General features: G+C 39.5%; 1 protein-coding gene across 1 annotated transcript in view; it reads right to left on the bottom strand.

Moving 5' to 3' along the window:
- The window catches only part of LOC140235714 (ubiquitin carboxyl-terminal hydrolase 34-like), a 105,321-nt gene extending 78,362 nt beyond the window's left edge, over positions 1-26,959 (bottom strand). Inside the window, exons 1-7 of the mRNA XM_072315729.1 lie at positions 26,899-26,959; positions 15,461-15,536; positions 10,159-10,729; positions 8,849-8,899; positions 6,498-6,647; positions 3,096-3,163; positions 2,203-2,395 (exon numbers count right to left, since the gene is read on the bottom strand). Of these exons, the coding sequence (XP_072171830.1) occupies positions 2,203-2,395; positions 3,096-3,163; positions 6,498-6,647; positions 8,849-8,899; positions 10,159-10,729; positions 15,461-15,536; positions 26,899-26,959 (1,170 nt within the window). The remainder of the gene's footprint in view (positions 1-2,202; positions 2,396-3,095; positions 3,164-6,497; positions 6,648-8,848; positions 8,900-10,158; positions 10,730-15,460; positions 15,537-26,898) is intronic.
- Between the last annotated feature and the right edge of the window lie 280 nt (positions 26,960-27,239).

The raw sequence follows: 27,239 nt of genomic DNA, 5'->3' as shown, positions 1-27,239 counted from the left end.
TACCACTAAATTACCATTTATTCATTTCAAGTCAAAATTATGTCAAAAACATGTTCATTCTTCCCAGGTTTATGATACAGAAAAGAATGAACACAATCCAAGAAATATTAGAATTGCTATAACAATTTAAAGGGCTGGTTAGTAACGTTACGAAAAAAGGACATGACAAAAAAATCAATGTCTTGTAACAAAAAGTGTGCAAAAATTCAAGTTACTTCAAACAAAGTGTTGCATTAATTTCAATTATTGCATCATGACAAATGTTCATGCAAATTTTTTTAGCAGTTCGACCGATAATGTTTTAGCTAGACCCCCAAAAGCATGGTTAGTAACGTTACGGTTAGTAACGTTACATTTGTCCGGAGTAATTCCGCAGGTCATTTCACCCTTTTGTAATTGACAAAATGTCACATGACTTCTGGAGTATTTACATGTATTCATCTTTTACCCTTTAGCAAAACTTTGAGGAAAAAATTTCAAAGGAACCCACTGTAATTTGCATTTAAGTGAATTTCAGCGTCCCCAGTCCCACATGTACATTTTAAATGATGGTTTTAGATCTCGCAAAATCAATAAATACGAAAAATAAAATCTACTGAATTTGAAAGACCCTAATGATTGGTGAACATCCATGGTATTAGTTGATACCTAGATCAAAGGGTAAGATAAAGAGGCACATTTCTTTTATCCATGTCATGTCCACCTAACTGCGGAATTGCCCATATGTACCATGTTCCATGAAGATACATTGAACCATTTGCGAGAAAAGTGATATTGCAACATTTTCACCTAACCTTTGACCTTATGACATGAAACTCTCTCTGGAGAATCCTTACGCAGTAGTACATGTCTACACTAAGTTTCAAGAAAATAACTGCGGGCATTGCATAGATATGGGGGAAATAGCAACATTTTTAGCATTTGACCTTGACCTTTTGACCTTTGACCTCTTGTCAATGTCACTAGAATCTACTCAACTAATTGTCCCATCATACATCATCCTTGGACCAAGTTTGGTGAAAGCTGCTTCATCTAGTTTTGAGTTATCACATAAACAGATAAATTTTAGGATTTGACCTTGATCTTTGACCTTTGACCTCTGTCCGATTTCACTGAAAAACTAATCAAGTAATTGTCCCATCATACATCATCCTCCAACAAAGTTTGGTGAAATTTGCTCCATACAGTCTTGAGTTATCGCGTAAACGGGTAAAATTTCATGATTTGACCTTGACCTTAGACCTTTAGCCGATTTCACCCAAAATCTTATCAAATCGTTGCCCCATCATACTTCATACTTGGACCAAGTTTGGTAAAATTCCAGTAAATATTACTCAAGTTATCGCGTAAACGAAAGCGGACGGACGTACAGACGTACGTACGGACGGACGGACAACCCGAAAACATAATGCCTCCGGCACCACTTCGTGGCGGAGGCATAAAAACACGTCTTGCACATCTATATCTCAATATCATCATTTGCCCTAAGTTTCATTTAAATTGCTTCAAAGCTGTAGAAGGAGTTCGCGACACAAAATTTTGCAACAGACCACCCGCCCGCCCACCCGACCAACCGACTGACCGCCTGACTGACCGACTGCCCGACCGCCATCATGGTGATTCCTATATACCCCCTTCACACTAAGTGTGGCGGGGGTATAATGATTATTTTTCTTGCACTGCTTTCATTAAACATAATGGAAGGGTGAAACTTCCTTCAAATGGACCAACGGAAAAGACACAAATTAAAGTATAATTTTCACTTGTCACATCCAATACATGCAAAGTCTGTAAGATGTTATACAAAATCACTGGGAAGAGATCATTTCATGAAGCTTCACTTGTCATGACAAGACGAAAGAAAACTTGTAGGAAATGTGTTGTTAACATTGATTCATCAAATCACTATTGGACCAGATCATGGGAATCAAACTGCTGGAACATTTCCTACCAAGAAAATTCTTTTTTTTTCTTTTTTTTTTATACAATTCTTTTACTATTTGCTATTGAAATACCATGTCACATAAAATCCAACAATCATTCAGAACTTGTATGCATTTCTCAGTATATTTGTTTCTCTACTGTATTTTTCATTTGGCTACAAGGCCCAACATCAAATTTTACACCATATTAAGCAATAAATGCCACTGATAAAAGGAATTAATTTGGGGCAGGTACAGCTATGAGACAAGAGTGACCCACCGTGATTTGGCCCAGTCCAGTTAGCCTCATGGTGAGTGTGGCAGAGGTGAAAAACTTGAAGGCTAGCTCCAGGCTGTCCTGATCGAAACAGAGAGGCCCCTCCACCGGTTCCTTGATGGCACTCCACATCATGTCAGCCATATGCCTCGCTCCGTTCCCCCTTAGCTCCTTGTCTGGCAGCTTACACAGATATCTGTATTTATGACCACATGGCAAAATTAAGTTTGAGGAGTGATGAAGCGAAAAGAGAGTCAAAACTGATTGTAAACTAAAATGTAGATATGTCCCATTATCAAAAATTCAGGTACAATAAAACAAGAAATACCATATGATATCCATGTTTTGGGACAACCTTAGACACATTGGGATGCCACTAACCCCACACTGACAGTTATTGCTTCTGCCATGATAGGAGGTTATGTTGGTAATCAATCAACCATGTTTGTTGGTTGGTTGGTTTGTTCATCTGTGTACAAAATAACTCAAAAAGTTGTGAATGGATTTGGATGAAACTTACAGGAAAGATTGAGAATGACACAAGGAACAGACGAATAAATTTATTCAGTGGTTTAAGATTTCTAAAACAAAACTCTCCTGAAAAGACCTGATGTAATTCATATGCAGTCCTTTCTTGGCAGCACTTCACAGTACAGACAAAAGGTATCATCTTGCTACTGGTCAGTACTGCAGTACACATGTGGCTCACCTTTCATGTTAAATCACAGAGTTATGCTTTGTGTGATGCCATTTATATGGCATGTTACCAATTCTTTGCCAGTTTGGAATGTGTTACACTAAAGTATTGAAATCTCTTCATTGTGCTGAAAATTATGACTGATTTGTGATGGATCCTACAGTGATGCAAAACAGACAACATCTTCTCAAGGACTCACCGTATTATATGAGTTCTCAGAGGAACAACAAACTGCATGATGGCATGAAGGTGAAGCCACATCCGCAGCTGGAGATGCAAAGAAAGATTATTTAAATATGAAGAAGAAGATGCAGAAATGTTAGATACACACCTGAAAACATTTGAGATTCATGTATTTTACACATCTGAATGATAACAAGAAAACCTACAAAAATTCTCGACATATTTTTTTTTAGGAGGAAGAGATGTTTGCAGTGAAACCATGTGTATGTAGTCCATGAGAGGGCTGTTGTTTGGCACCAGAATGAGGAGAGTGAAAGAGGGAAGCAACATAGGGAGAGTTTAAGGAAGGAAAACAGTGATAGTCAATGGGCGGCCTGCGGTGAGCTAGAAGTTGAGGTTGTACCAATGATGTTGGGAAAACAGAAGACAAGAGACAGTTGCATGAAAGAATAGAGTGAAATCAACAGAGTTTGAAGTTAGTGGGAGGAGAAAAACTCAGATATGAGAAGTGATGAAGATGTGAAATTTCGAACGATATAATATTATTATGAGTAAATAAGTGTGGAAAAGACAAATATAAATTAAAAGTATATTCCTGACAAGGATTCCTGTGGAAGAGGGAATGTGGAAGAGAAGAGAATAAAGTAAAAATGTAGTCCTGAATGGGAGAGATGAATTGAGAAATCAATTCCTGTAAACAACTGTAGAGTGGTGATGTGGTTCTGAAAAGGACTGTTGGGTTGTGAGGAAAGTGGGAATAGAAAGAAGAAGGAAAGAGGTAAGTCGAAGAGAAGTGAGACTAAGAAAAAGAAGTGACGGGCTGTGAAAACAACAAAGCAAAAGCTCTAGAAATCTAATAACCACGTTATTTTAAGTACTTGACGTTTTGGGCAGAATGGCTGTCCTTCACCAGAAGTAAGGTGTAACCTAAGAGGAGGCAAGTTATGTATGGAAGGAGCGGAGTTAGGAGACCACTGGCCACAGCAGGCGAGGCAGGGATGTTGGAGTGGGTAGTGGTGCATTGTGATTGTTGACAAGATCCTGATGGTTCATTGTTGTTGGTGCGCATTGATTGTTGAGTAGATCTGGGAGTGCGTCCGTGAAGATCAGTTCAGGTGCTGGTGGGATGTGGGTGGAATATTGAACCAGGAGTAGATCTGCATCCACCCCAGCTTCCAAGAGTCCCCAAGAGGTTCTCCTTGCTACAAAACAGCCAAACAACTCTTGCACATCCTACAGCCACTACTTGGCAACACAGAACATGACATCCATGATTCAAACATTTAATTGTCATTCTCTCTCTCTAATGCCACCATCAACCCTACAGGCACTCTGGTCAGCTTGACTATCAAATCATTCTTCACCAGCAACGAAGCCTGCAACACCATCAAACATCTCATCAATGGTGTGACTCTTTCATCCAGAACCTAGCTCACACCACAACAGATACATGACCACCTCCTCACGTTTCAATTCTACCTCCTTTTGATGGAAAGATACACATGACAAACAACAAGGCGCAGCTATGGGCTTTAATCTCTCACCAATCATATGCCAAAAATATACCTGGAGCACTTCAAAACCCATACGCTAGCCATAGCACAACAAAAACCCTCACCCGAGCTCTTGCATGTGGACGACATGTTCATCATCTGCAATCACATCATCAGCGACTACAATCAACAATTACCCTGAACACAAGATCAACACATGAATTCCCTCTGCAAGCCAAACAACATAACAGCAAACAAACGGCCCATTACAATGATAACGCTTCCCTACCTTGGTGCCTGCATTCATAGAAAGACACATTCCCCAAACACAAAAACCAGGTGTCTAATGCATCATTTGCAAATGTGAGAAAGAATTCAACAGATCAGAGAAGCCATAGAAATTCATACACACTATATACTGTATAAGCTGTTATTTTCGCAAGGGCTTTATTTTCGCGAATTTTGCAAATCACAGTTGGATCGCGAATTTAACAACACACGAAAATGTCGCCAGACGCTAGAGTAATAATACATTTAAATTGGCGTAGGTGTCAATTCGCGAAAACATCTCGTGAAAAAGTCTGTGACCTCCTCATTCGCAAAAATAACAGTGTATACAGTAGCTACACAAGAAACGGGACTTCACATTATTATATCTGATATCTGGCTTCCTTTCATCAATAAACCATCCAACAATATCACTCTCTCTCAACAGAACATTCCTCCCCCATATCATGCTTCTCATATTCCTCATTGCCCTCCTCCTTGCCCTCACCACCCACTAGCAACTACACCCATTGCTGGTTCCAGAAGACACCCCCACCAACACCAATCATCCACAGCACCCACATCCCCATCTACTCCTGGTTGCACATTCTGCCCACATCTCATCTTAACACCTGACCTAATCCTCTCGGATACACTCCCTATTTATTTAACAATCAATGCTCCCCAACAACAATGAAACATCTGGATCATTATTTCTTCACACCTTCATTTCTCTTCATCATTTCGCTCTCTTATCTCCATGATTTTCCAACCTTCTTCTCCCTCTCTTCCCTCCTTCCTGGTTCATCTTTCTCCTCTCGCTGACTTCGGAACCCTTTGCCTGATTCTCACTCTATTCCTCTTTACAACTGACCCTGTCTCCTATTCTCCCATCTCCATTAGTGCTACCTCAACTTCCAGCCCATCACTGCCCTTCGACTGTCACTAATTGCCTTCCTTACACTCTCCCTATGTGGCTTCCCTCCTTCACTCTCTTCTTTCTAGTCTTCTCCTGCCAAACAACAGACTACATAAACATGGTTTTGCCACAAACCTCTCTTCCTCATTTACAGCACCATGCAAACTTCTTCTTTTTTTTTTCTTTTTTTTTTCAAAGCCACTGGCTTTCATTGCAAAGCCTTTGCATATCAAATCAATCCAACATCTTATACATATCATTCACAATCTGTCACAATATTTGCTACCATATTCTCTGCAGACCTTATTCACTTGGACAGCTCAGTAGACCTGTTTTAGCAGGATAATGCATAGTAAGATAGAAAAACTGTGACTCATCAATGAGCCATAAAACTACAAGGTTTTGAGGAAACACCACAGCACATGCTATCTATAATTCCTTATTCTAAATCAGTAACAACTACTTCCCACAAGATGATAACAAAAGACGAGACTATCAAATCAGACGTGAAAAACATGAAGATTAAAACTTGATATCTTTTCAATTTCTCAATTGCATTAAACAAGCTAATACCAATTCATAGTTTTGAAAAGCTAATCTGGAAGAATAATCTAAAAAAAAAAAAAAAAATCATGATGACTGCCATAAGGAGTAAAACGAAACTAGGAAGTAAGTTTGAGCACTGATAATATACATATTTAACTAAAAGAGAAGAAAGAATCTGACAAGAGACACTCACATTGGTGACAACAGTAAACATGGCATGCGCAGACGAGAAAGGCAGACTCTGTGGGGTGGAGCGCTGGAAACATTGCCTCATCACCACTAAGCCGTTGCTGTCACAGAAAAAGCATACGTTTCTCAGCAGGTGCAGGCTAACATCCAGGTCCTGTGAGGAAGACAAGACAACTGGCCTCCAGTTTGTGCATCTCTACGCACATGTCAATTCTTTACTTTTCAATCATTTTAAGGCATTTCAAAGAGAGATACGGGCCCTGTTGCATAAAAGCTGAGATCAAACATAACTCAAAAAATTAAACATAAGTCTGTGAATACTCAGTTCTGATTGGCTGATACCTGGCTTATGTTTGATTGCATCTTTTAATGCACCAGGGCCCAGATATCTGTAAGTGAACTTCATACAGAAGCATATGTACATGTACACATATGATATTCACTTATTCATTCACTTATTCATCTATATTGACATTTATTGGTTGGTCAAGGTATATTTAACTTTCAGGTACATTTTAACAGCAAATAATAATTGTAACAACAACAACAAAAAAGCTGCTGAAAATTGCTGATCGAATAGTGGTGAGCCAATGGAGGGTCAGTGATGATCCCAATGAACATGGGGGCAACCTGTAAAGGATAAGGATGAATAGGGAAGCAACATCAAACAATATAAGGAAGAACAGAGGGATAAAGAATAGCATAGAGTGAAATAGCATTTGTTGGTTGACTCTCACTTTCATTTAGTTGTCTCTTCTTGGTACACCATGTTAGGGCTCGCTGCTTGTTAAGCCCCCATCACCAATCCCCCCCCCCCCCCCAATGCTGCTGCTATTTCACTTTTTTCCTATTCTTTATCCATCTGTTGTTCCTATCTTGTTTGATGTTGCCTCCCTATTCATCCTCATCATTCACAGGTTGCCCCCATGATCATTGGGATCATCACTGACCCTCCTCTGCTTTTTGTCTGTCCACCCTCCTGCTTTAATCCTCCTCCCTTACTTGTTGGACTCCTTGCCAATGACTTCCAACCTATTCCTTTTGTTTTCTTTGTTCTGTGTTCCTAGCCTTCCCCTGACTGTTCTGGTTGTGTGTAGTCCTGATGTGATTGCTTTCCCTGCCTGTCTGTCATTTTGCCTCTGACAAAGATTCTGCTAGGATCGAAAGCTCAGACCCATTTTGACTCCAGTATTAACAATTATCACAAACACAAAGAAGAATGGGATATATATATATCATCTATATATGGGGATTGGACAGTTTTCTGGACACATCACAATAAACACAATATCAGGTATTAGCCTTCTCATTATGACAGGCCTGGAGCATATTCTAAACAGAGATTTGCAAATACTTTGAACATGCTCAGAAAGAACCGATCAGCCTTGAGGAGTTATATTCTTGCTGTAGTAATTGCAGTTATTGCAACAAATTTTTCTTTGCAAAAGGTCTCACGAAATTAAACCTACAATTCATCTCCTTGATCCAATCATACATTTGGTCATTGACAGGGGCAGTGCATAACAAAACATGCAAGTGATGATTACTTTGATGAAAAGACAATTTACCAGTCATGACTTTAACCCTAAAAAGACTGGGCTATTTTGATGCCTCGTAGGACTGGGGGGGGGGGCTCATTGGGCCCCCCCCCCCCAAGATCTCGGCTGTTGACCGCGTGATCGCAGGGAAAATTGGCACACGCGTCACCCACAAGGTAATCTATAAAACTGAATAGGTAATGATTTCACAATTATTCAAATTTATTTTTAATAAATTAATTATGGTCAAGGTACTCTTTGTAGGATTCTTATTGAATCTATATTAAAAAAAACAGCGGTATCAAATTTTTTTCTCATGTATTTTATTGCTTTTAAAATTTCTTGAATGTATTTCTTTGTTTTCGACTTTTTGTTTTTTATTGTTTTTTTTTTCAGTGGAAATCATCGGCGAAATTATTCTGATCATAAACAACATGAAATTAATTGATTTTGATCGGTAAAAGTGAAAATAATGATACATTAATGAATTTTGGTGAGAAACAGAATTTGCATTGGATTTGTACATGAAATCATGAGCAATTTCGGGTCTGACATGCACTTACAAAATATTGCGTAACTTCAGATCCGCGTACCCGGGCGTCGCGAATTTGGTCTCAAAAGTTGCGCAAGACTTAAAAGAACAAAGTCATAAAACGGCACAGCGCGAGATTTTTACGTTACAGATATATCATGAAAAATGTCGAGGGGGGGCCAAAAAGCCCCCCCCCCCATCTTTTTAGGGTTAAACTAGTGAATTGTACAGGTTAGGTGTATGACTTCATTGAAACAGCTCTGTGATTTCTGTGATTTTACTTACATTAGTGTCACAGTAGTTCCCAAGTGCTTCCGATTCTTGTGATGACAATTCCTAATTGAAATCAAGAACAGACAAAGTGATCCTAAATCTTCAATCTGCCACCCTAATCTACCTGTTCATAGTTTGTCCACCATGACAAGCAGGTACATTTCAGGTATCAGAACTGTATTTCATCACAAAAGACTATGGTATTTTTACCTACATGTAGCTAAGACAATCTCCAACATTGTGTGAATTGGGCAGAAACTTGTGATGCAGTGTGCCTCACTTGCAGTTTAATGTATCACACTGTTATCAAAGGGTAAAGACCAGTAAAGCATGACTATCAATTCTTTGGGACAATGAATATGCAGCAATGCAGGATCATAGTAAAATAAAGTTTTTACAATCTCAATATGTGTCATCAAGCACAGATATCAATATGGGCACACTGAATGCTCCAAAATGAAATCAACACTGATTTCACTACTTCTCATGATCTGGCAGGTAACATTAGCATCTAAACATATAAGTTATTAACATATATCCTGAGCGAGTCTTTTAATGAATTCTTTTAAAGTGTGCTTTGGAATCTTGTAAAAATTCAGTATCAAATTCAGCAAGAAATCAGTTTTTCTGCTCTTCAATTTCATTTGTCTGCCTATCACTTAAAACTACAAATATCCTTTGCCACGCAACAGAAGTGCATCCCGCAGGTTGGCAAACTACGACCGTTAAAAGTATATCATGATGGACCTGTACACACACACACACACACACACACACCAAAAAAAAAAAAAAAAAAAAAAAAAGGTCAAAAGTGTGGACAGTACAGTGTATACAAGTCAGCAACCTAAATATGACCTTTGGTCCTAGAAAAGACTTGAAATACTAGGGGCAGCATCACCAAAAACAAAACAAAACAAAACACTAGAAGTCTATGTATTAAACACCTGACTACAAAATTTTAGCTTTTTGGCATCACCAGAAACAACAGAGGTCTAAATTTAAGCATGATGCACATTAACACATGTTATGAAGAAAACCTACCCAGAAATGGGCATGGTAGAGAACACTCAAGATATATTTACAAATGGTGGCTGCCTCTGACCATGTAAAAGGCAGAACATTGTGCAGCATCACCAAAAATAATAGGAGTTCAGATTGATTTGACAATGCTAAACCTCCATACAAAACTTGATGTGATGTGGTGGTGGAGTAATACTGCTGAATTTAAAGTATCTTCCAGTACATGTACCAGGGAATACAATAAAGCATCATGTGTCTGAAACATGTATATCACATTTGTAACTTGAGACCTTCACACTTACATCTGTGACACCGTGATAGTACTGTTTATGTGCTGAATACAGTGGGAACGTCATGTGAAAAACTTTGGCAACCAGAAGCAGCAATCGCTCCTTCTCCTCCTGTGTCCAATAGTCCTCCTCTGCTATTGGCGGCATCTCCCCACCTTTTTTCTCTGCCCTCTTCTCTGATCCCCTGCTGTCATCACTCTCATCTCCTTCCTTCTCTTGTGCAGTCACTGTTTTCTTGCTTTCAGCCGGTGAACATGTAGACTCTGTTCCTTCCACTTTGGCATCACTTTGGCTTTTCTTGTCTTTCCTCGATGTGCTCGATACAAGTTCCTTTGATTCAGTACTTCTACCATCTGAAACACTCTCTTCCTTGGATTCCTTGTCATCCTTGGAGGAAGATGTGGTGATCTCTTGGTCATTGGTTTTATCATTCCCATCTCGCCGTTTCTCCTTCTCAGTCTCTTCTCTTTCTCTTGCTTGGTGCCACGAGGATATGATGTTGATGGCCAGGCGCAGGACTAGCTGAACAAGACTGTTCAGCTGCTCAAAGTTTTTGTATTCCTTGAACACGCAATTGCACTGCCTGTGAATGTCAATAGATGGAGAAAAAGAAAGAGAGAGAGAAGATATTAAGAACAAGGAATATCAAAAAGTGATGGAAGCAAATGTCACTAAAGAGGGCTTATCTATAGCAATCTCATGTACTTTAAAGACACAAAATCTAAAATGTTAAGTTTATCTTGCATTAGTCAAAATATCTGCATACCATGTTTCATCCACATTGCTGAAAAAAAGAGCTAAAGCAGTTCACTCCACATGATTTTTGCAAGAGATTAATGGACCAATTGACCTCAGACCAACTATGGGTACACTGAAATAGTACATTCCTTTCATATTTTCATGGTGCAGGAATTTCAAGACAGTCTTCATCAAATTGCATAATTTCTAATTCCACAATGTAACAAAAGCTTGGGGGGGGGGGGGGAGAGGGGGATCTGCTCCACTCTTCTCCAACCCCCCCCCCCCCCAAACAAATGCAGCTGACCAAGGAGAGGGAAAACATACACTGCTTGACTGCTTTCACACAGGCGTTTACCAAATTGTCTATTCTTTGTTCACTAGTGAAAAGATTCTTGTTTGGGCGCATTGAAGACTCTCAGAGAATTGCGGGAGGAATGGGTACGAGGACAAGTCCACCTTCATATACATTTAAGGATTGAGAGAATGCAGCAATATTAGCAGAACACATCAGTGAAAGTTTGAGGAAAATCGGACAATCCTTTCAAAAGTTATGAATTTTTTCGGATCGTCTGATTTTCCTCAAACTTTCACTGATGTGTGCTACTAATATTGCTGCATTCTCTCAATCCTAATGTATATGAAGGTGGACTTGTCCTTTAACATTGGGCCCTAAAGTTCATTGACCCCTGCCTGTGAGCTTTGACCTTGAGGTGACCTTCATATATGATAAAATGTGAAACTTTGTATGACCCCTCTTCCCTCAAAGTTTGATTGCAATTGAAGCCCAGAGTACAGAGTTATTGAAGTTTTTGTAGCGTTACGGACAGACGACGGACGGACAGACGACGGACGGTCAGACGCCGCAGGCGATCTCTTAGTCTCCCCTCACCTCCAGAGGGCTCGACAAAAATGGAAATATGTTGAATTTTCTTTATTCTTCCTTTATATCGTTGTACACATGTGACATCACAAGCTATAGTAGTCTTTTCATCCAGCCTTGACTGAGCAGAAACTTAAAAAATACATAACTTTAGAACAAATTGTCCGATTTTCAAACTCTCACTTATGTGTTCTACTAATATTGCTGCATTCACTCAACTCACATGTCTATGAAGGTGAACATGTCCTTTAGATTAAGACTCCTGTTATAATGAAGTCCCTGGGACCGGTATGTTTTCTTTTCTTATATCAAAATTTTGTTACAGCCCAACAGTAAAGTATGTTTAAAAGATAAGTAATCATTCCTGTTGCGACAGAGTGCCTATTTGCAGCAGGGGCCATTTATTTGTTGATGAAAAGACTCAATCTGGTGTGAGAGTATCCTCACTTCCTTAAACACTTACAAGTAACTCCTGCTTTTGTTCTGAAGTGGGACTAAGCACACTTGACACTCGTTGACGGTTTTATTGATGAATGAAACTGCCCCTGCCATGAATAGGCACCCTGTCACAAAGAGCGTGTTTCTACTGAGCGATGAAAATTCGAGGTGATGCCGGCCGATGCGTGGTAATTCATGGTGATACGTGGTGATGCGTGGTGATGCGAGGTGACACCTCAAATTTTTCCTCAGTAGAAACAGATTGGGTAGTGGCTGATGCGCGGTGATGCGTGGTGCTCCGTCGTCCACCTATTGAGGTGGTCGATGCGGGGTGATGCGAGGGACGATTCTCAGTAGAAACACACCGGGTAGCGAAATTCGCTGTGTACCGGACGTCTAGAATTTCGCCCCGCGCTTTTCAAACGGTTCATCGTGTACACTGCGACCGTATTTTCACACGCATCATGCTTTGTACCAACTCGCTTGTGTATAGGCCCTACATGTGAATCAATTGCGTGCATTCATCGTCTATTGTTCGCGTGATTGAACAGCCTATTGCATGGATCATTTCATCTTTCACCTCATGAAATATTCTGTCCATTGCACTCATAAACATTCATTATTTGTATACCATCCCCTGTTCCATTTTCCTTGTTCAGCGTGTAGACATTCTCTCATTCTCTCCTTTTCTTTCTTTCCTTCCATTCTTTTTATCTATTCTGGCAAGTTGTGTCATGTTGTTGTGTTTCTTCTGTTTTGTCCCGTCCTGTCTTATATCATATTTGTGACAAGTGTTTGTAAATAAGTAATTCATAAGTTTCATGAGTGGTTCACAATATACAAGCTTTGCTTTTTAGTAGACCTCTCTATTCTTTTTTTTTTCAACTGAAGCATGACTTTGTATTACTTTTTTTGCCAGTATGCGCTCTTACGTTTATCGATATCATTTATCTATTGCAAAGGCAAATGTTTTTATTTATGATATAATACTATACCTGATTTATATTGTGTTATGTTTTGTTGGAAAAAAGAAGAATGAAAATAAATGAATTGAATTGAATTGAATTGAATTGAACTCAATTCATGTCTTGATGCCGATGTCTGAGCGGCTGATATGAGTAAGGCAAGAAGAAACAGGTTGTCTCTGGTTGGCGCCATCTTCGTATTGTTTACCTTCCCAAAAGGCAGTGCGCGCGTGACCCGATCTGTGACCTGAAAATATGTGACTTCAGGAATCACCGCATTTGCACGTCACCTTTGCATCACCGCGTATTTTATCGCTCAGTAGAAACAGCTCGAGTGGTCATAAAATACGAGGTGCTGCGTTGGACAAAATTCGTGGCGATGCGAGGGATGCGAGGTGCTCTCAGTAGGAGCACGCTCAAACAGGGACAATTACTCTTGATGATAATTTTGGTACCTGACTTTTCACTTTGTTGTGATGAGAATTTTGTTATAACCGTATTTGTCATAACGGGAGTACACTGTACCAATATCATTTCAGCAAGGAAAGTCTGTCAAGGTAGTTCACTACATGTGAATAAGGCTATGATTTTATAGAATCACTAGACTTCCAAAATTCTCTTGACATGCTATGTAGTTACGTACCCAACATTAAAACAGATGCCCCAAGAGTACAAGGTATACATTTTGCGCACTCATGTTCGAATTTCCTATTCAAATTTGTTTAAAACACAGAAATTTTGTCTTCTGCAGCATTCACTACACAATCATCACTTCATAACTGGTTTTCACAGTTTCTAAGCAATGTACAAAGTGCCTATTGATTTAGTTTGCATATAATCAGTAAGTCTTGTTATACACTGACTCATGTCTATTTTTCTTCCAATCACTGCTCAGATGCATTATACAATTGTAGATGTACTTGTACACACTCTATTATTTCTAAGTATTAGAATGGTAGGCAAAACAAATCAATGCAAGTGATTATATCTCATTTGACTCTCATGGTAGTTTTCTGATGATTTTCTACTTGCTTGTGCTGTAATTCCATGTAAAGTTGTATGTATCAGTGAGTGTTTAGGTTTGTTTTTGTATTTTAATGTTGTTAACTAAACATGGGTGCTTTCCATGAATTCCATGAACTTTGTTTTCATGATTAAAATCAAAGAAAGAGGAGAGTCAAGTGTCCTTTTATTATGCAAGAAAAGTGAAAATATGTTGAATTTTCTTTATATTTTCATGGTATTGCTCTACGCATGTGACATCATACACTGTAGTAGTCCTCTCATCCAGCAGTGACTGCGAAGATACTTTAAAAATTCATGACTTTTGAACCGATTGTCCATTTTCCCCAACTTTCACTGATGTGTTCTACTAATATTGATGCATTCACTCAATCCACATATGAAGGTGGACTTGTCCTTTAACTCATGTAGCGTTCACTACAGTTCAGACTGTCCAGAATACTACCACCATTATACAATCGTAGCAGACATACCAAGTTTCATGCACGAGGCATGAGACTCATGCCTCAGGGGTTGTTTTCACGCTAAAACACCCGACAAGATTTTTCTTACGCCTCACAGAAAAACAAGTGAACCCAAAACATGGATTTCAAACCACCAAACAAGCCACACGCTGGGATTCTTTTTAAAAATCAGCGTAAGTCAAAATATTAAATTCATGTATGTACCAGATTGCACGATTTACAGCTTATAGCTCCTTTGGGTGGGGGAACACCCCACTCCCCCACACTGCTCCATCACTTTACTTCCTCAAGCTTCACAGTCACAAAATCTCATACCTAGCTGCTCTCTGACCTTGGCATCTCTGCTCTAGCTGCTGTTGGTGGTTTAAATGCAATATTCACAATAACAAAGAATATCCATATAATTATTGAATCTTATTTGACAAGTACATGCACATGTGTGTGAAAGTGCTACTGACAATTATCTTCCAGAGAAAAAAAAAGGCAAAGATTGTGCAAGCCTGAATGTCACACAACAACATCACAGCCACAAGATGTATCATGTATCTTATCAAGGCCTTTCTAACATTTCCTTTAATCAAAGGAACAACAATTTGCTATGTACATAACAATACATTTGAATTTTCTTTTTGATGCATGTTTGGTACATACAGGTCCAGATTGTCAGTTGGACACCGATAGATATTGCACAGTGAAGTATCATTCCACTTAATGAATCAACCTCTATCAAAATGAATGAACAGAGGATAGTGTATTGTAGGTGATAATGAAGTGTTTGACGTACATTGTAACATTGTACATACCTGTGAAGGAAGGCCTGTGTGTAGTTGTACAGGATCCATACATGTTCTTTCTGTAAATCAATCTTTTCTTGAGTACCTGGTTGGGGAAAAAATAACACCACAGCATAAAAATTGGAGCATATAGGATTCTTTCAATACCGGAAAAACTGCAGCTTAAAGAGCAAAGCTATCAATTAAAACACTTTGTTTACAAGATCACATAGTATATACATATGTAGGTTATTATACTCTATACATCTTAGCAAATATGGAATGTGTAGGACCCATATTGGTGTTGAGAAATGCTTACAGGCTCTGTATAATTGTACACAGTGTCTGTCAATACAGGCACATTGTAGTACCTTTAGTTTGCTACGATTCAGTTCTCCTCATCGCATTTAATCAAAATGCATTGTAAAAAGTCAAATGGCTGCGGCGCTAACTAATATCCAAAGCAATGTGTTGACAAAGCTGTGCTCGTGCACAGCACAGGCTGTAGACATGTGATAGTACATGAAAAATACAGAGTGCTACGCTACATGTATCTCTATCTCCAAACTACAGTCGAACTACCTGTCTATGTATAGCGGCCACAGACCCATATGGACCCGCAGCTGAGTCGATAATTCAGCACGTTTTTCCGCTTTGCAGCCGAGCCTGTCATTCATGGCTAGCGTTCAGTCACTGCTACTTCTACATTCACCCGCCATTCAGTCATAGTAATGCGACTTAATAGTGAAAATTTTGCTTGAAGTAGGCCTACGCATGCTACTGATGTACTGTGCAACAACTCGATCAATACCGGCATTGTTCAATACATGAAGCATGTATCCGTATACTACACATACATGTATGCATACAATCCATGTAAACGATGCACACAAAATGTCCGATAACCCGTCTATGGCAGCCACCTGTCTATAACAGCCACTCTTTTTGTCTCCCTTGGGTGGCCACTATTGACAGGTTTGACTGTACCATAGTTTTGTAGATTTTCGCAGCAATTGTTACATGTTGAGAAAAGAAATATCAAGTTATAAGCTCTGAAAATGCATTTCGATTGTGAAGTAACAATGTTTTAATCGTGATGAGAAGGGACAAAGTAGATGCCATTATGGCATACATGCTCTAACCGCGCCTGCTACACAGTAACTCAGCACTACCGGAAGTGCACATGTGAATACCGAAAGTGTGACCCTGATTGACCTACATGCGTGTTGTGCATTGGTGCATAAATCACCTCATACACTTGCACATACAGTTGTAGTGTACGGCCAGCATACAGATCCAACAGCTGGCAAAGAAATGTTTACATTTAGGGCCTATATGCAACTGGGAGAACTGGTCAACAATGAGACAATCAGAGACAATCTGAGACAATCCTCATATGCTGGAATCATATGAATTCCTGTTTTGCTTCATATCATATTTCATATCACATTTCACAAGGGCTTGTATATTAAAAAAAAAAAAAAACCACAACATTTGTATCAAAAATGCAGAGCTGCTCTGAATCTAACATGATGTTGTCAGCAAATCTTAAAAACTCAAGTCCATACTCAAGTTCATGCTCTTTACTGATTTTAACAGACACAGACTTTGCACGAAGCACAGGTGTAACAATGTATGTTGTGATTTGTAATTTTTGTACACTATCCTCACAAAGTACTTTTTTTTCTCTCTGCGCAAAGGCTCTGTTGCACAACTGCACAAATGCACCCATTCCATGCTGACACACAAATTGTATTGGTAATCACACACACACACACATGCATATATGGACACACATCAATAAGCATGTGCACACATTCAGTATATTCGTGTGCACACATACAGTACATTCGTGTACACACACACACACACACACACACACACACCACACACACACACATGCATACACAAACACACACATCATACACTGTATGTCATCACATGCTCAGCAGGGGACATCTCTACTGTGGGATTCATGTTTAGCCATACACACCCCATTTATGAAATGACTAGTACAAGGGTACCCTCTTCTCATTCCACTGAGAACCTAGGACATGTACTTAAAGGGACTGTACAGTACTGGTTGAGGTGGGGATTCATGTTTTGAACATTCCTAAGTGAGATAATGAGAAACCTCTCATGAAATATGAAAGAGCATGCAATTTTAAGAAGGATTCAACGTTTATTTGATGAAAATCGACTTTCAAATGGCTGAGATATCCAAAAAAGTGATAATAATAAAAGGCGACAGGCCACGCTTTTATTAGGATCTCTTTGTTTCACCTTGTTTTTGGATATCTCAGCCATTTCAAAACCGATTTTCATCAGATAAACTTTTGATAACCCATAGAATTGCAAGCTCTTTGACATCTCATAGAGTGGTTTCTGAATATCTCGCAAAAAGTTAAAAGCTAAATACTCACCTCGACCAGAATTGTATACACCCTTTAAACCTTGTTCTCTTAGTGGGCGTGGCCATTTTGTGCGTACCCAAGCCCCCAAAATTTGCATAAACGTTTTCTTTCAATTTCCTATTTTATTCTTTCCATGGTTGTTGTCTGTCAAGATTACTACAGCCAATGAAATTCCCTATCACCCCTACTTTAATGAATATTCATATATGAATAAGCATATGAGTATGCATTTATATGAAATGTCCGGGCATATCACGAAACTGATTTTAAAAAATACAATTTTTTGGCTTTTGAACTTGACCATCACAAAATAGAAATTGTGACGGATATTATGTAATATTTGTAAGCTTTTGGCAAATCTGTTATCATTTTTTATACTAATTTTTACTTTTAAGAAAAATTTTATGGTGATAAATATGGATGTGTTTATGACGTAGGTCAAGAGTTTGAGTTCGATAGAGTTTAGAGAGAAAGGATCAAAGTCAGAGCTAAAAACGCTACTTTTTGCATTAGTAGAATGAAAAGAGTGCTCACAAAAGGATAGGAAAGGTGCATGACTTTTCATAGTTGACACACTATGTTATGTTGCTATTTATATTAAATCTAGGTCCTAAAGCAATCATTAAAATGCTTGTTTCGTTTCATTGGACGTGTATAAGCAAATGGCATTCGAGTAAACTTGGATCAGTGAGCCGCTGAACAACATTTCTTAGCAGTTGCTGCGTGTCACATTGCCGTGTCCGTAGGCCTGCGCTTTTAGTCCCACCTTGTTAAAACGCGCACTCACGGACAAGGACCAAGTTGCCCATATTAACGTTACGTACCTATTCTATCTATGGTAATTTGCATGGAATGCAGAAGTAAATGATGGTGATTGCATGTGGTTGTTAAATGGTCAGTTCCAAGTAGAATATTGATTGCAACTCACTTGAAAATGCTTAGTGGATTCTAACTACACAAGCATTGAGTTAGAAGTTGGGGGAATCAAGAAAATGCAGGTCTAACGTTAGGTTCTAGGCACCTGACTGTTGATTTATGAGACTCTCATAATGGCTGTAAAGTCATTATGGAGCGTAGAACTTTTAGTTTGCAGTTTGCTAGGAAGCGACAGTAAACGGTATCATGATTTTGTGGTCTGTGTCAGTGTGTGATTAGTACTAGCTGCTACAGTGGTAGACGCTAGATCTCTAATCAGCTACGTACCATACATACAGTGATTTAGGTTTATGAAGTTCTATGCATTTGGAATAGAGGCTAAATCTGGAAATGTAATGTTAAGTTTGACATATTTGTGAATTATGTCAGAGAAAAAAAAAAGAACATCACAATAATTATTTTGAAGTGTCACAGCTCAGTGGGGCAATTAACTACTATATAAGGCAGTTACATTATAGGTAAGAAGTTCAACATATATTCAATTTTACTTGCATGGTGTATTTCTATTTGCGTATACCTGGATATGTATTGTATATTCATGTATTTCTTTATTAATCTTCACATTCAGGGTTATGGTTCCATTCATTTTTGTATGGTAGTCCTTCCCCCTTAGCAGGAATAAATCCCTACCATCTACTAAGCCATCAAAGAATTATGGAAAGTCTGCCCCTGCATGTTATCCTTGATTCCCTCATAATTTGCATGTTATTACAATTAACTAATTATGGCCATATGACCATTCAATGAATGAGGGAATTGCAGCAATAACCATCGACCAATATAACTCAAGCCATATCAATGAATTATGGAAAATCTGCCCCAGTTTTCTGATTCCCTCATAATCTTGCAGCTTCATATGACCAAATATGATAACATAATGTGGCTATTCAATGGGTTGTCACTGGCTGGCAGTGGGTTTGCTTTGCTACACCATGGCCTGCGTAGGCCTACAGTAGCACTAAAAAAAAAAATCAGAATCTAGCTGGATAATTGGTCTCGAACCAAGCCTAAATCCAGGTTTACGACAGACTGAAGTAATTTGTGTTTATGATTATTCAGTTCAGTTTCTTTTCTTAAATGAAGCACCCTTTTAGTCAGTCAACCTCTGTGGGTGGGGCCCCTGTTCGATCCAGCTGGTTAGCTACGCGGGCGGGCAGCGCCGGCGCGGCCCGCCTGGGCCGGCCTGCCAGCGCACGGCCGGCCTGCCAGCGCACAGCCGGCCATGTACACAACCAACCCAACACGTCGAAGTGGCACAATGCATGCAAAACAAATGGTGATTACGCCTGTCCTTGGCTCCCCCATCCACACGGTACTGCTAATTTAACTCTCTCCAACTTTACAGAAAAAACTCTAACGATCACAAGATCTTCACCAGTCAGTCAGGAAACCCCTCAAAATCACATGAAACACACTCAAAATCACAGAAAAAATTAAGAAATATGCTAAAATGTAATTTATATTGAATGAACTTTTTTGGTGTAATTATCGTGAAAGCGCATCAGCCTTTGCCCTGTCCGATCTGAAGTACCGAGTTCCGTCGTAAGTTGCGTTGGCATTATTGCATTATGTGAGGCTATACTTTTATCATATTGACGAAAAAGACCTTAGAAATTGATTTGTCCATGGGATTCTTCCTGACACTCCTTTCAAATTTGTGAATTCGGGTGATTTCTGTGACTTGATGTTAGATTAAGTTTTTGCCTTGGTGATCGGCGATTTAAATCGAAGCGCGACACCAACATCTAGAGCGCGAAAGGCAAGGAAATGGCAGCCTACACAAACAGAACACACGCTGTCCAATGCGTTAAAAGTACGTGAGGAAGGCTGAATGCATCAGTGATGGACACATGGTCCATGACTGCTGCAGACACACTGAACTTCAAATGCACCTTGTTCCAGCCTGTATGTGCACTGTGGAAAATGCTCATTGTTGCCATTCACACTGTAGCACATCAATAAGCAATGAACATTCACATTGTATACATCCCTCTCACTTGTTGGGGCTTACTGAAAACCCAGAAATACTGTGGCATGAAACTTCCGTGAATTAGAGCCAAAGGCCTTTTTCCACAGCATGGCTCTGGCATTCAATACACTATGTACATGTACACAAACACTTTACTTTTGTGAATCTTGTCTTTTCAGGAAATTCGACAAAGTTTCTGGTTTTAGAGTATCCCTCACAATGTCCACCAAAGTCCATCGAAAGATGCTACCTGATATCAAGTCCATGTCACATACTGTATTTTCGCCTACAATGTAATTTGGTGAGAGTGTGATGACAATATATGATATTAGCTTCCTTTCTCATAGAGACTTTCATCGAATATCCCATACATTTTCCTATTGCTGTATGACAAATTATATAGGCCTACTTGGAGAATTATGGGTGTTCAGAATAAAGACTGCTGCAGACTGGCAAGATTTTATGCCTATCATAAAACAGTCAACATATAATGAGACTGGGCTCTCATATTCAGTAGCAAAAGACTAGAAATATTACACATTACATGTATAATACCTTGATCATTAAACATGGTGTTGTATGGGAAATGCATACAATGTACATTTTGTAGGCCCCTACAAACTTTGGAGGGTTTGCAAGTTACACATGACATTGTACTGCCTACATGCAAAGCATCATCCATACAAGATGCTGAAAGATTATCAAAAATTTTAATTTCTTGTTCATAAATACAGGTATCAACTTCCATTTTGAAGACGGTGTGGGAAAATATCTTTGATTATCAACGCTGTACAGTACAGCCATTTACAAATATGAACTTTGATCTACTGAATTAAGATCAAAGGATGAATTTCTCAATAATGTGTTAATTTTTGAAGAAGTATTCAACAGTGGAACACATCTACCATGTTAAGTATATAATCACTACCAAATAATTACAGAATTTGTCAATTACTGTATTACATGTACATGCCATATATTTAGTGAGTCTAAATATTTGTGAATCGGGACTTCAAGACGATTTCGCAAGTGGTTAATTTCGTGATTGTGGAGTACAGTAGTCAATGAAGAAATGTATACGTGACCAAAACAGCTTGAATACACACCATAACATAATTTTTGTGATGTAGCAAATACTTTAGGCTTGGAATTGTATGCAAGGGTTCATGGTAATGTCCCTGCATAAGGGCTCACGCATGCAAATGTATGTAAATTTAACATGCATCGCTGTCACATGGCATTCGCAGAGACTCCAACCCAAAGCACCTTCTGATCTGGAGATTCTCCCGCCTGAAACCCCTAGCAAACGGGAGACTCCAACTTGATGTGTGCGAAGCGCGAAGTTCCTAGGGTTCTAGATGCCCTCTTGTGTTATCTAAGGCTTATTTTTTCAACACACGATAGAGATAAGTAAGAAATCCTTTCCAACGGGAGGCAAAGAGCCAGGGCGGGAGAAATCAAATCAAACGGGAGAACGGGAGATTTTGCAATTAAATGTGTTTTCGGCGGGAGATCTCCCGTCGAAAACGGGAGAGTTGGAGTCTCTGCATTCGCGGCGCGAAGCTGGATTGCATGTGCACGCTGTGTGTGTATACTAGTACATAGTATGTGCGTGCTGTACTTGTTGCCTACTGCAGAGCGATTCTCATCTATTCTGCATGATTCTGATTGACATACATGGACACAATCACAATCATGGATTTGTACCGGTCAGATGAATTACTGTATCCATGCAAACAGACCTTGGGAGTTGTCTTTTTATTACCAAAATTACAAAAGGATGATGGCTATATTTGCAGGTCTGCCAACATTCCAACATCCAAATCAGGGAGATTCCACACAGCAATCATGGAGATATCTGCGTGTTACTACATGCATTTCAGTGGGCGAAAAAAATGCCCAAATCAGGGAGATTATAATATTCTCTTGTTCAGACATGAACAGATTTTTGCATTTTCAGGGAGACTCCTGCAGAATCAGGGAGACTTGGCAGTTCTGTATTTGTTCAAGGCAGTGTATACAGCCACACATGTGAATGTATCCAAAGCCAGAGTGGCCAGCTGGATACTGCCACATCAACACAGAGTGTGATGCTCATAATACACCATCATGTATCGATATGATGAAAATAACCTACTTTTTCTTACATTCTAGATGACTTTTTTTTTCCTTTGAATGGATACTCCTTAATTCTCATTGTCTTTTCTCATTTTTTTATTCCGGTCTTGTCACAAACGTTGGTCTGCATGTTTTCTAGAGGTAGAGCTTGGTTCCTATCCAAAACGGCAAACATAAAGACCCGAGTATTGATCAATTCCGATTTCAACGGCCCAGACATACGCTGTACGCACACAGTACAAGCATGTCCTAGGTTATCTTTCAGAGAATACAAGATGTATGCATGCACTTTGCATTTGGGATATACACACACTTATTGGCGATTACGTGTTGTGAATTGTGCAAAGTATAAGTACCAGGTACAGGTATCATATTAGGGTGTTGGATCGTGCGCTACCAACATAAAGACAACTATACATGCCCAATCTGATACCACACAAATCCCATAGGGCACAATAAAAACAAATGGTGTGCTCATTTTGACATGCAATTTTGAGATAGATTTCGCCTTTATGGTCACTAACTATTCAAATCCTAACAAATTTGGTATCATCATGAAATAAGAAGTGTGTCTCCATATTCTATTATACACTCATAAATTACTCTGTCAGTATATCCTCATATCTCAGCATCTGCTTAGGTACTTGAACCAGCAGGTGGAATGCAAGTAGGGATAGGATATGCTGAATCTGATGGTGCGATCAGTTTTTCGCTAGCTCGATGTCTTGGACTGGGTATAATGCCTCGAAATCACCCCTTACCATTATTTTTGGACTGCAGCCAACGTTTTAGACGTGGCTTTGTATGAAAGGGTCCATGGTAACTTTCACACTTGGGGACTCATGCATATTTGAATTTAACACGCAACACCGTCACGACATTCATGGCGCGAAGCTGGTTTAGGTGTGCATGCTGTGTGTTTTGTGTATGTGTGTAAATACGTGAATGCGACAGTGGTGCTATACAATATCATATACACATTGATTCTCATTACCATTTACACTGGTCAATCACCTGACCGACAAGTATGTCTAATTCCGCGAAAAACTTCTCATTTATAATAATGACATTTGCTGGGTCAGTTTTTCGCTTCTTAGACAGACACCAGTGATACATACGCTATTGCGACGGTTTTCAACCGTTCTGGTTAACGCAACTTCAACCAAGTTCCCCCCCCCCGGCATAAAAATGGTTATTATTATTTTTTCCAGCTTGGTTTTCAAACCAATCTGGAAAAAAATATATACAGGATTAATCAGTAAACATTTTGACTCACCTCTTCCACTGTTTCCTCCTGTTTTCTGGTTGTTTCCTCCACTTCTTTGCAGCGATCCCCAATTCATCGCTGCCTTCTTTTGAAAAATGACCGCACGAACGTCTATGGCAAGCCAAATGCTCCATACAATCACTACATCGGTACACTTACGTTTATTGACTAAAGTACTAGTAAGTTGTTCGAGCGCTAAATTTAATTTTGTAATATTGTGAATGTACTCTCAGTTTTGACAAAACCAATAAAAAGAAAATCATGACGCGAAAAAATGAACTCGGAAGTTTCAATTCGAAGGCGGTGATGAATTGGGGAGCGCTGCAAAGAAGTGGAGGAAACAACCAGAAAACAGGAGGAAACAGTGGAAGAGGTGAGTAGAGGTGAGTGCGTAGCACGCGAGCGCACGGCGCAGAATGTCGCGCATGTTGATGCACGGACATATGGGGCCGAATAATGAGTACAGGGGGCCGAACGATGGTAGCAGCGCAAGCGTTCGGATCATGCACTCTATTTTGCTTCCGCTGTTTATGATGTCGAACATTGGGCCACTTGCTTTAAATTCATTTCATTTTGCATTAGATTCTATCACACCACTCAATAACTATGCACAACCCACGATCAACTATCCCCCGTTGAAAGCTGCGAAAAGATAGCCGGGCCGCTGATTGGCTGATCGCCCGGCCGTCCGCTTCCCTGCACAGCGCAGTGTGCGAGATTTACTACTCCGTGGATCGGTGTGGTGTACACAATGCGTTGCACTCAAAATGCGTGCTTGCCTTCATGTTACGTGGCGCTTTAATGGCGGCGACCTCGTTGAAGAGCTCCCGTCAGTACACAACGCTACACAAACCATACAATATGGCGACTAATTCGCATTGGTGTTGAGCTTCTTATGTGTGTCGCTCCACACCCGTATACGTCACTACAGTGTACCATACATATCGCATGTATTGATACACACACACCAACGAACACATCGACAACTTTACAAATTCACACCTTAAAATCATGTAAAAATATGACTTATCAAATCTCAAACATAACGATAGCTTCACTGAATATATGGTTACACCGAAGGAGGAAAATATTTTGCCAAAAATCAAAAATTTGATGTAAATATGCCGAGTTTGGTATCAAACTGTTCGGCCGATCGCGCTGGAAATCGTCGCATACGTTATGACATTGTGGGAAAATATGTAAATGACGGGAGTAAAGAGCCAATGATGATACAGCTTTGGTGTAGCTCCTGATTCATGAATGAAAAATGACGTCATTGTGATGCGTGCGAGGGCAGTAGCGAATTGCGCATGCGCGGTGTTCAGGGCACAAGCCATCGTGCAACCCTGTTGCTGTAAATTTAATTACACTTAGAGTAACTGCGTCACTATGCGGCCGTGCAGCCGTTCGCGGCAGGTACAACATACACGGTAATATACAGCTAAACACAGCATTGCACTGTTACATGCACACTACACATACTAACACACTAGCAATCAACAAAAACCAACCAATAAAATGGGCACGATCTCTGACGAAAGTGAAATTTTCTCACCTAAATGACAATACATCGCATCCAAAATGAAATTTTCGGTACTTCTTAACATAACAGTTAAGAAACAATGGTCCAAGAAACTGGATTTTTTGTCGTTTTCTCGATGTTCATGGATTTTGAAAACATATCCTCACTTAAAATAGAATTTTCGCGAGCCGATGTGGGCCGCCATTTTTTTTCGGAAAGTGGAGTTACCATCGAAAAAAAAATGAGAAAAACACGAGAAAGACATCAACAACACCGCCAGCATTGCGATCTTGTTTGCGGCCAATGCATGTGCGCACGCTATTTTCACGTGCTTTCGCAATGGGAATTGGCGCTTACGCAATGTTCGCGAGACATGTGAAGGCGGTCAGCTGAAGATCGCGGAGCACGCGCGTATTGCATAGGGATTGTACATCGTGCCGCAAGCAGAAATACTACGTCGCATATCGCCCATATCGGCGAAAATTGTGCCGGGTTTTGCCCAGGTAAATCATGAAAACTGCGTTGGTCAGTGGTAAATTTCTTTCATGAAAACAATTGCGTTAATGAATAATCTTGTCTATGATATATGAAATGGTTGAAAATAATTTGCCTGATTTGTTTACAAGTTGGAAAAACCCTAAACAATGCTTAAACTGCCGCAAACGGGATATTTTACTCTAGACTACAGAAGTCGTGCTTCGTGTACGGCGTCTGGTCGGGCTGACAACTACCTACCCACTCCATTCGCTCGATAAATGTTAACCAATGGTAACACTATAGTACACAGAGCTAGCTTCTAGAGGATCAGTCAGCAACCATCCATGATGACCATGGGCAGATGGCATTTTATTTTTTATGAGCTAAATCAAGCAAGTAAACTTAGCGATCTAGACTGTTCTAGGACCTAAATCACAATTAGCACGTTATAGCACGTTAGATTATACCACAAGATCCCTTTTTCTCATTATCCCTAGAAAGATCAAGTCCAAAGTCTGCAAAGAAAAATAATATTTTATGCTCTGCAGGGAGGGAATGCCAGCACTTCTGTATTCTGTAGATTACGTCCAACTAATTTCCACATGTGGGACTATGATCGTGACTACATGCACATCCATGTATCTCGGACTTACTGACATCGTGTGTTTGCATTGATCCACGAAAATTTACGCAAATCATACATTATTGTGCACGTTATATTTTGTACCATAAAATAAGCTGATAATCAATGACTGATAAACTTACTTGATTCTAGCAGCTTTAGAATATCTCCACAATAACAATCAGCACTATTGTCGCCCGCCATTTTGATCAAGTCATTGTCATGGTTATTTCGTTATTTTTAAAATTTGATACTACAAAATGCGTAAAACTGTATCTTCAAATACGTTAAAAATAATAATATCTTGATACCTGATTTTAAATTTCTGTTAAACTATAGAATTTGGCAGAGAAAGAATAAATCTCAGAAAACATCCTGCAAATATCTTTTTCCCACCACATGGCCCTCAAGCTCGGAGAGCAACTGGGACACTGTGGGATGGTTGCACTGCCAATGCAGACAATAACTCATATTTCCATATAGA

The sequence above is a fragment of the Diadema setosum genome, chromosome 1 (genome assembly GCF_964275005.1).
Source record: "Diadema setosum chromosome 1, eeDiaSeto1, whole genome shotgun sequence".
Lineage (NCBI taxonomy): Eukaryota > Metazoa > Echinodermata > Echinoidea > Diadematoida > Diadematidae > Diadema > Diadema setosum.
Note: the sequence above shows the minus strand (reverse complement) of the source record. Positions and strands in the feature narration are given on the sequence as shown.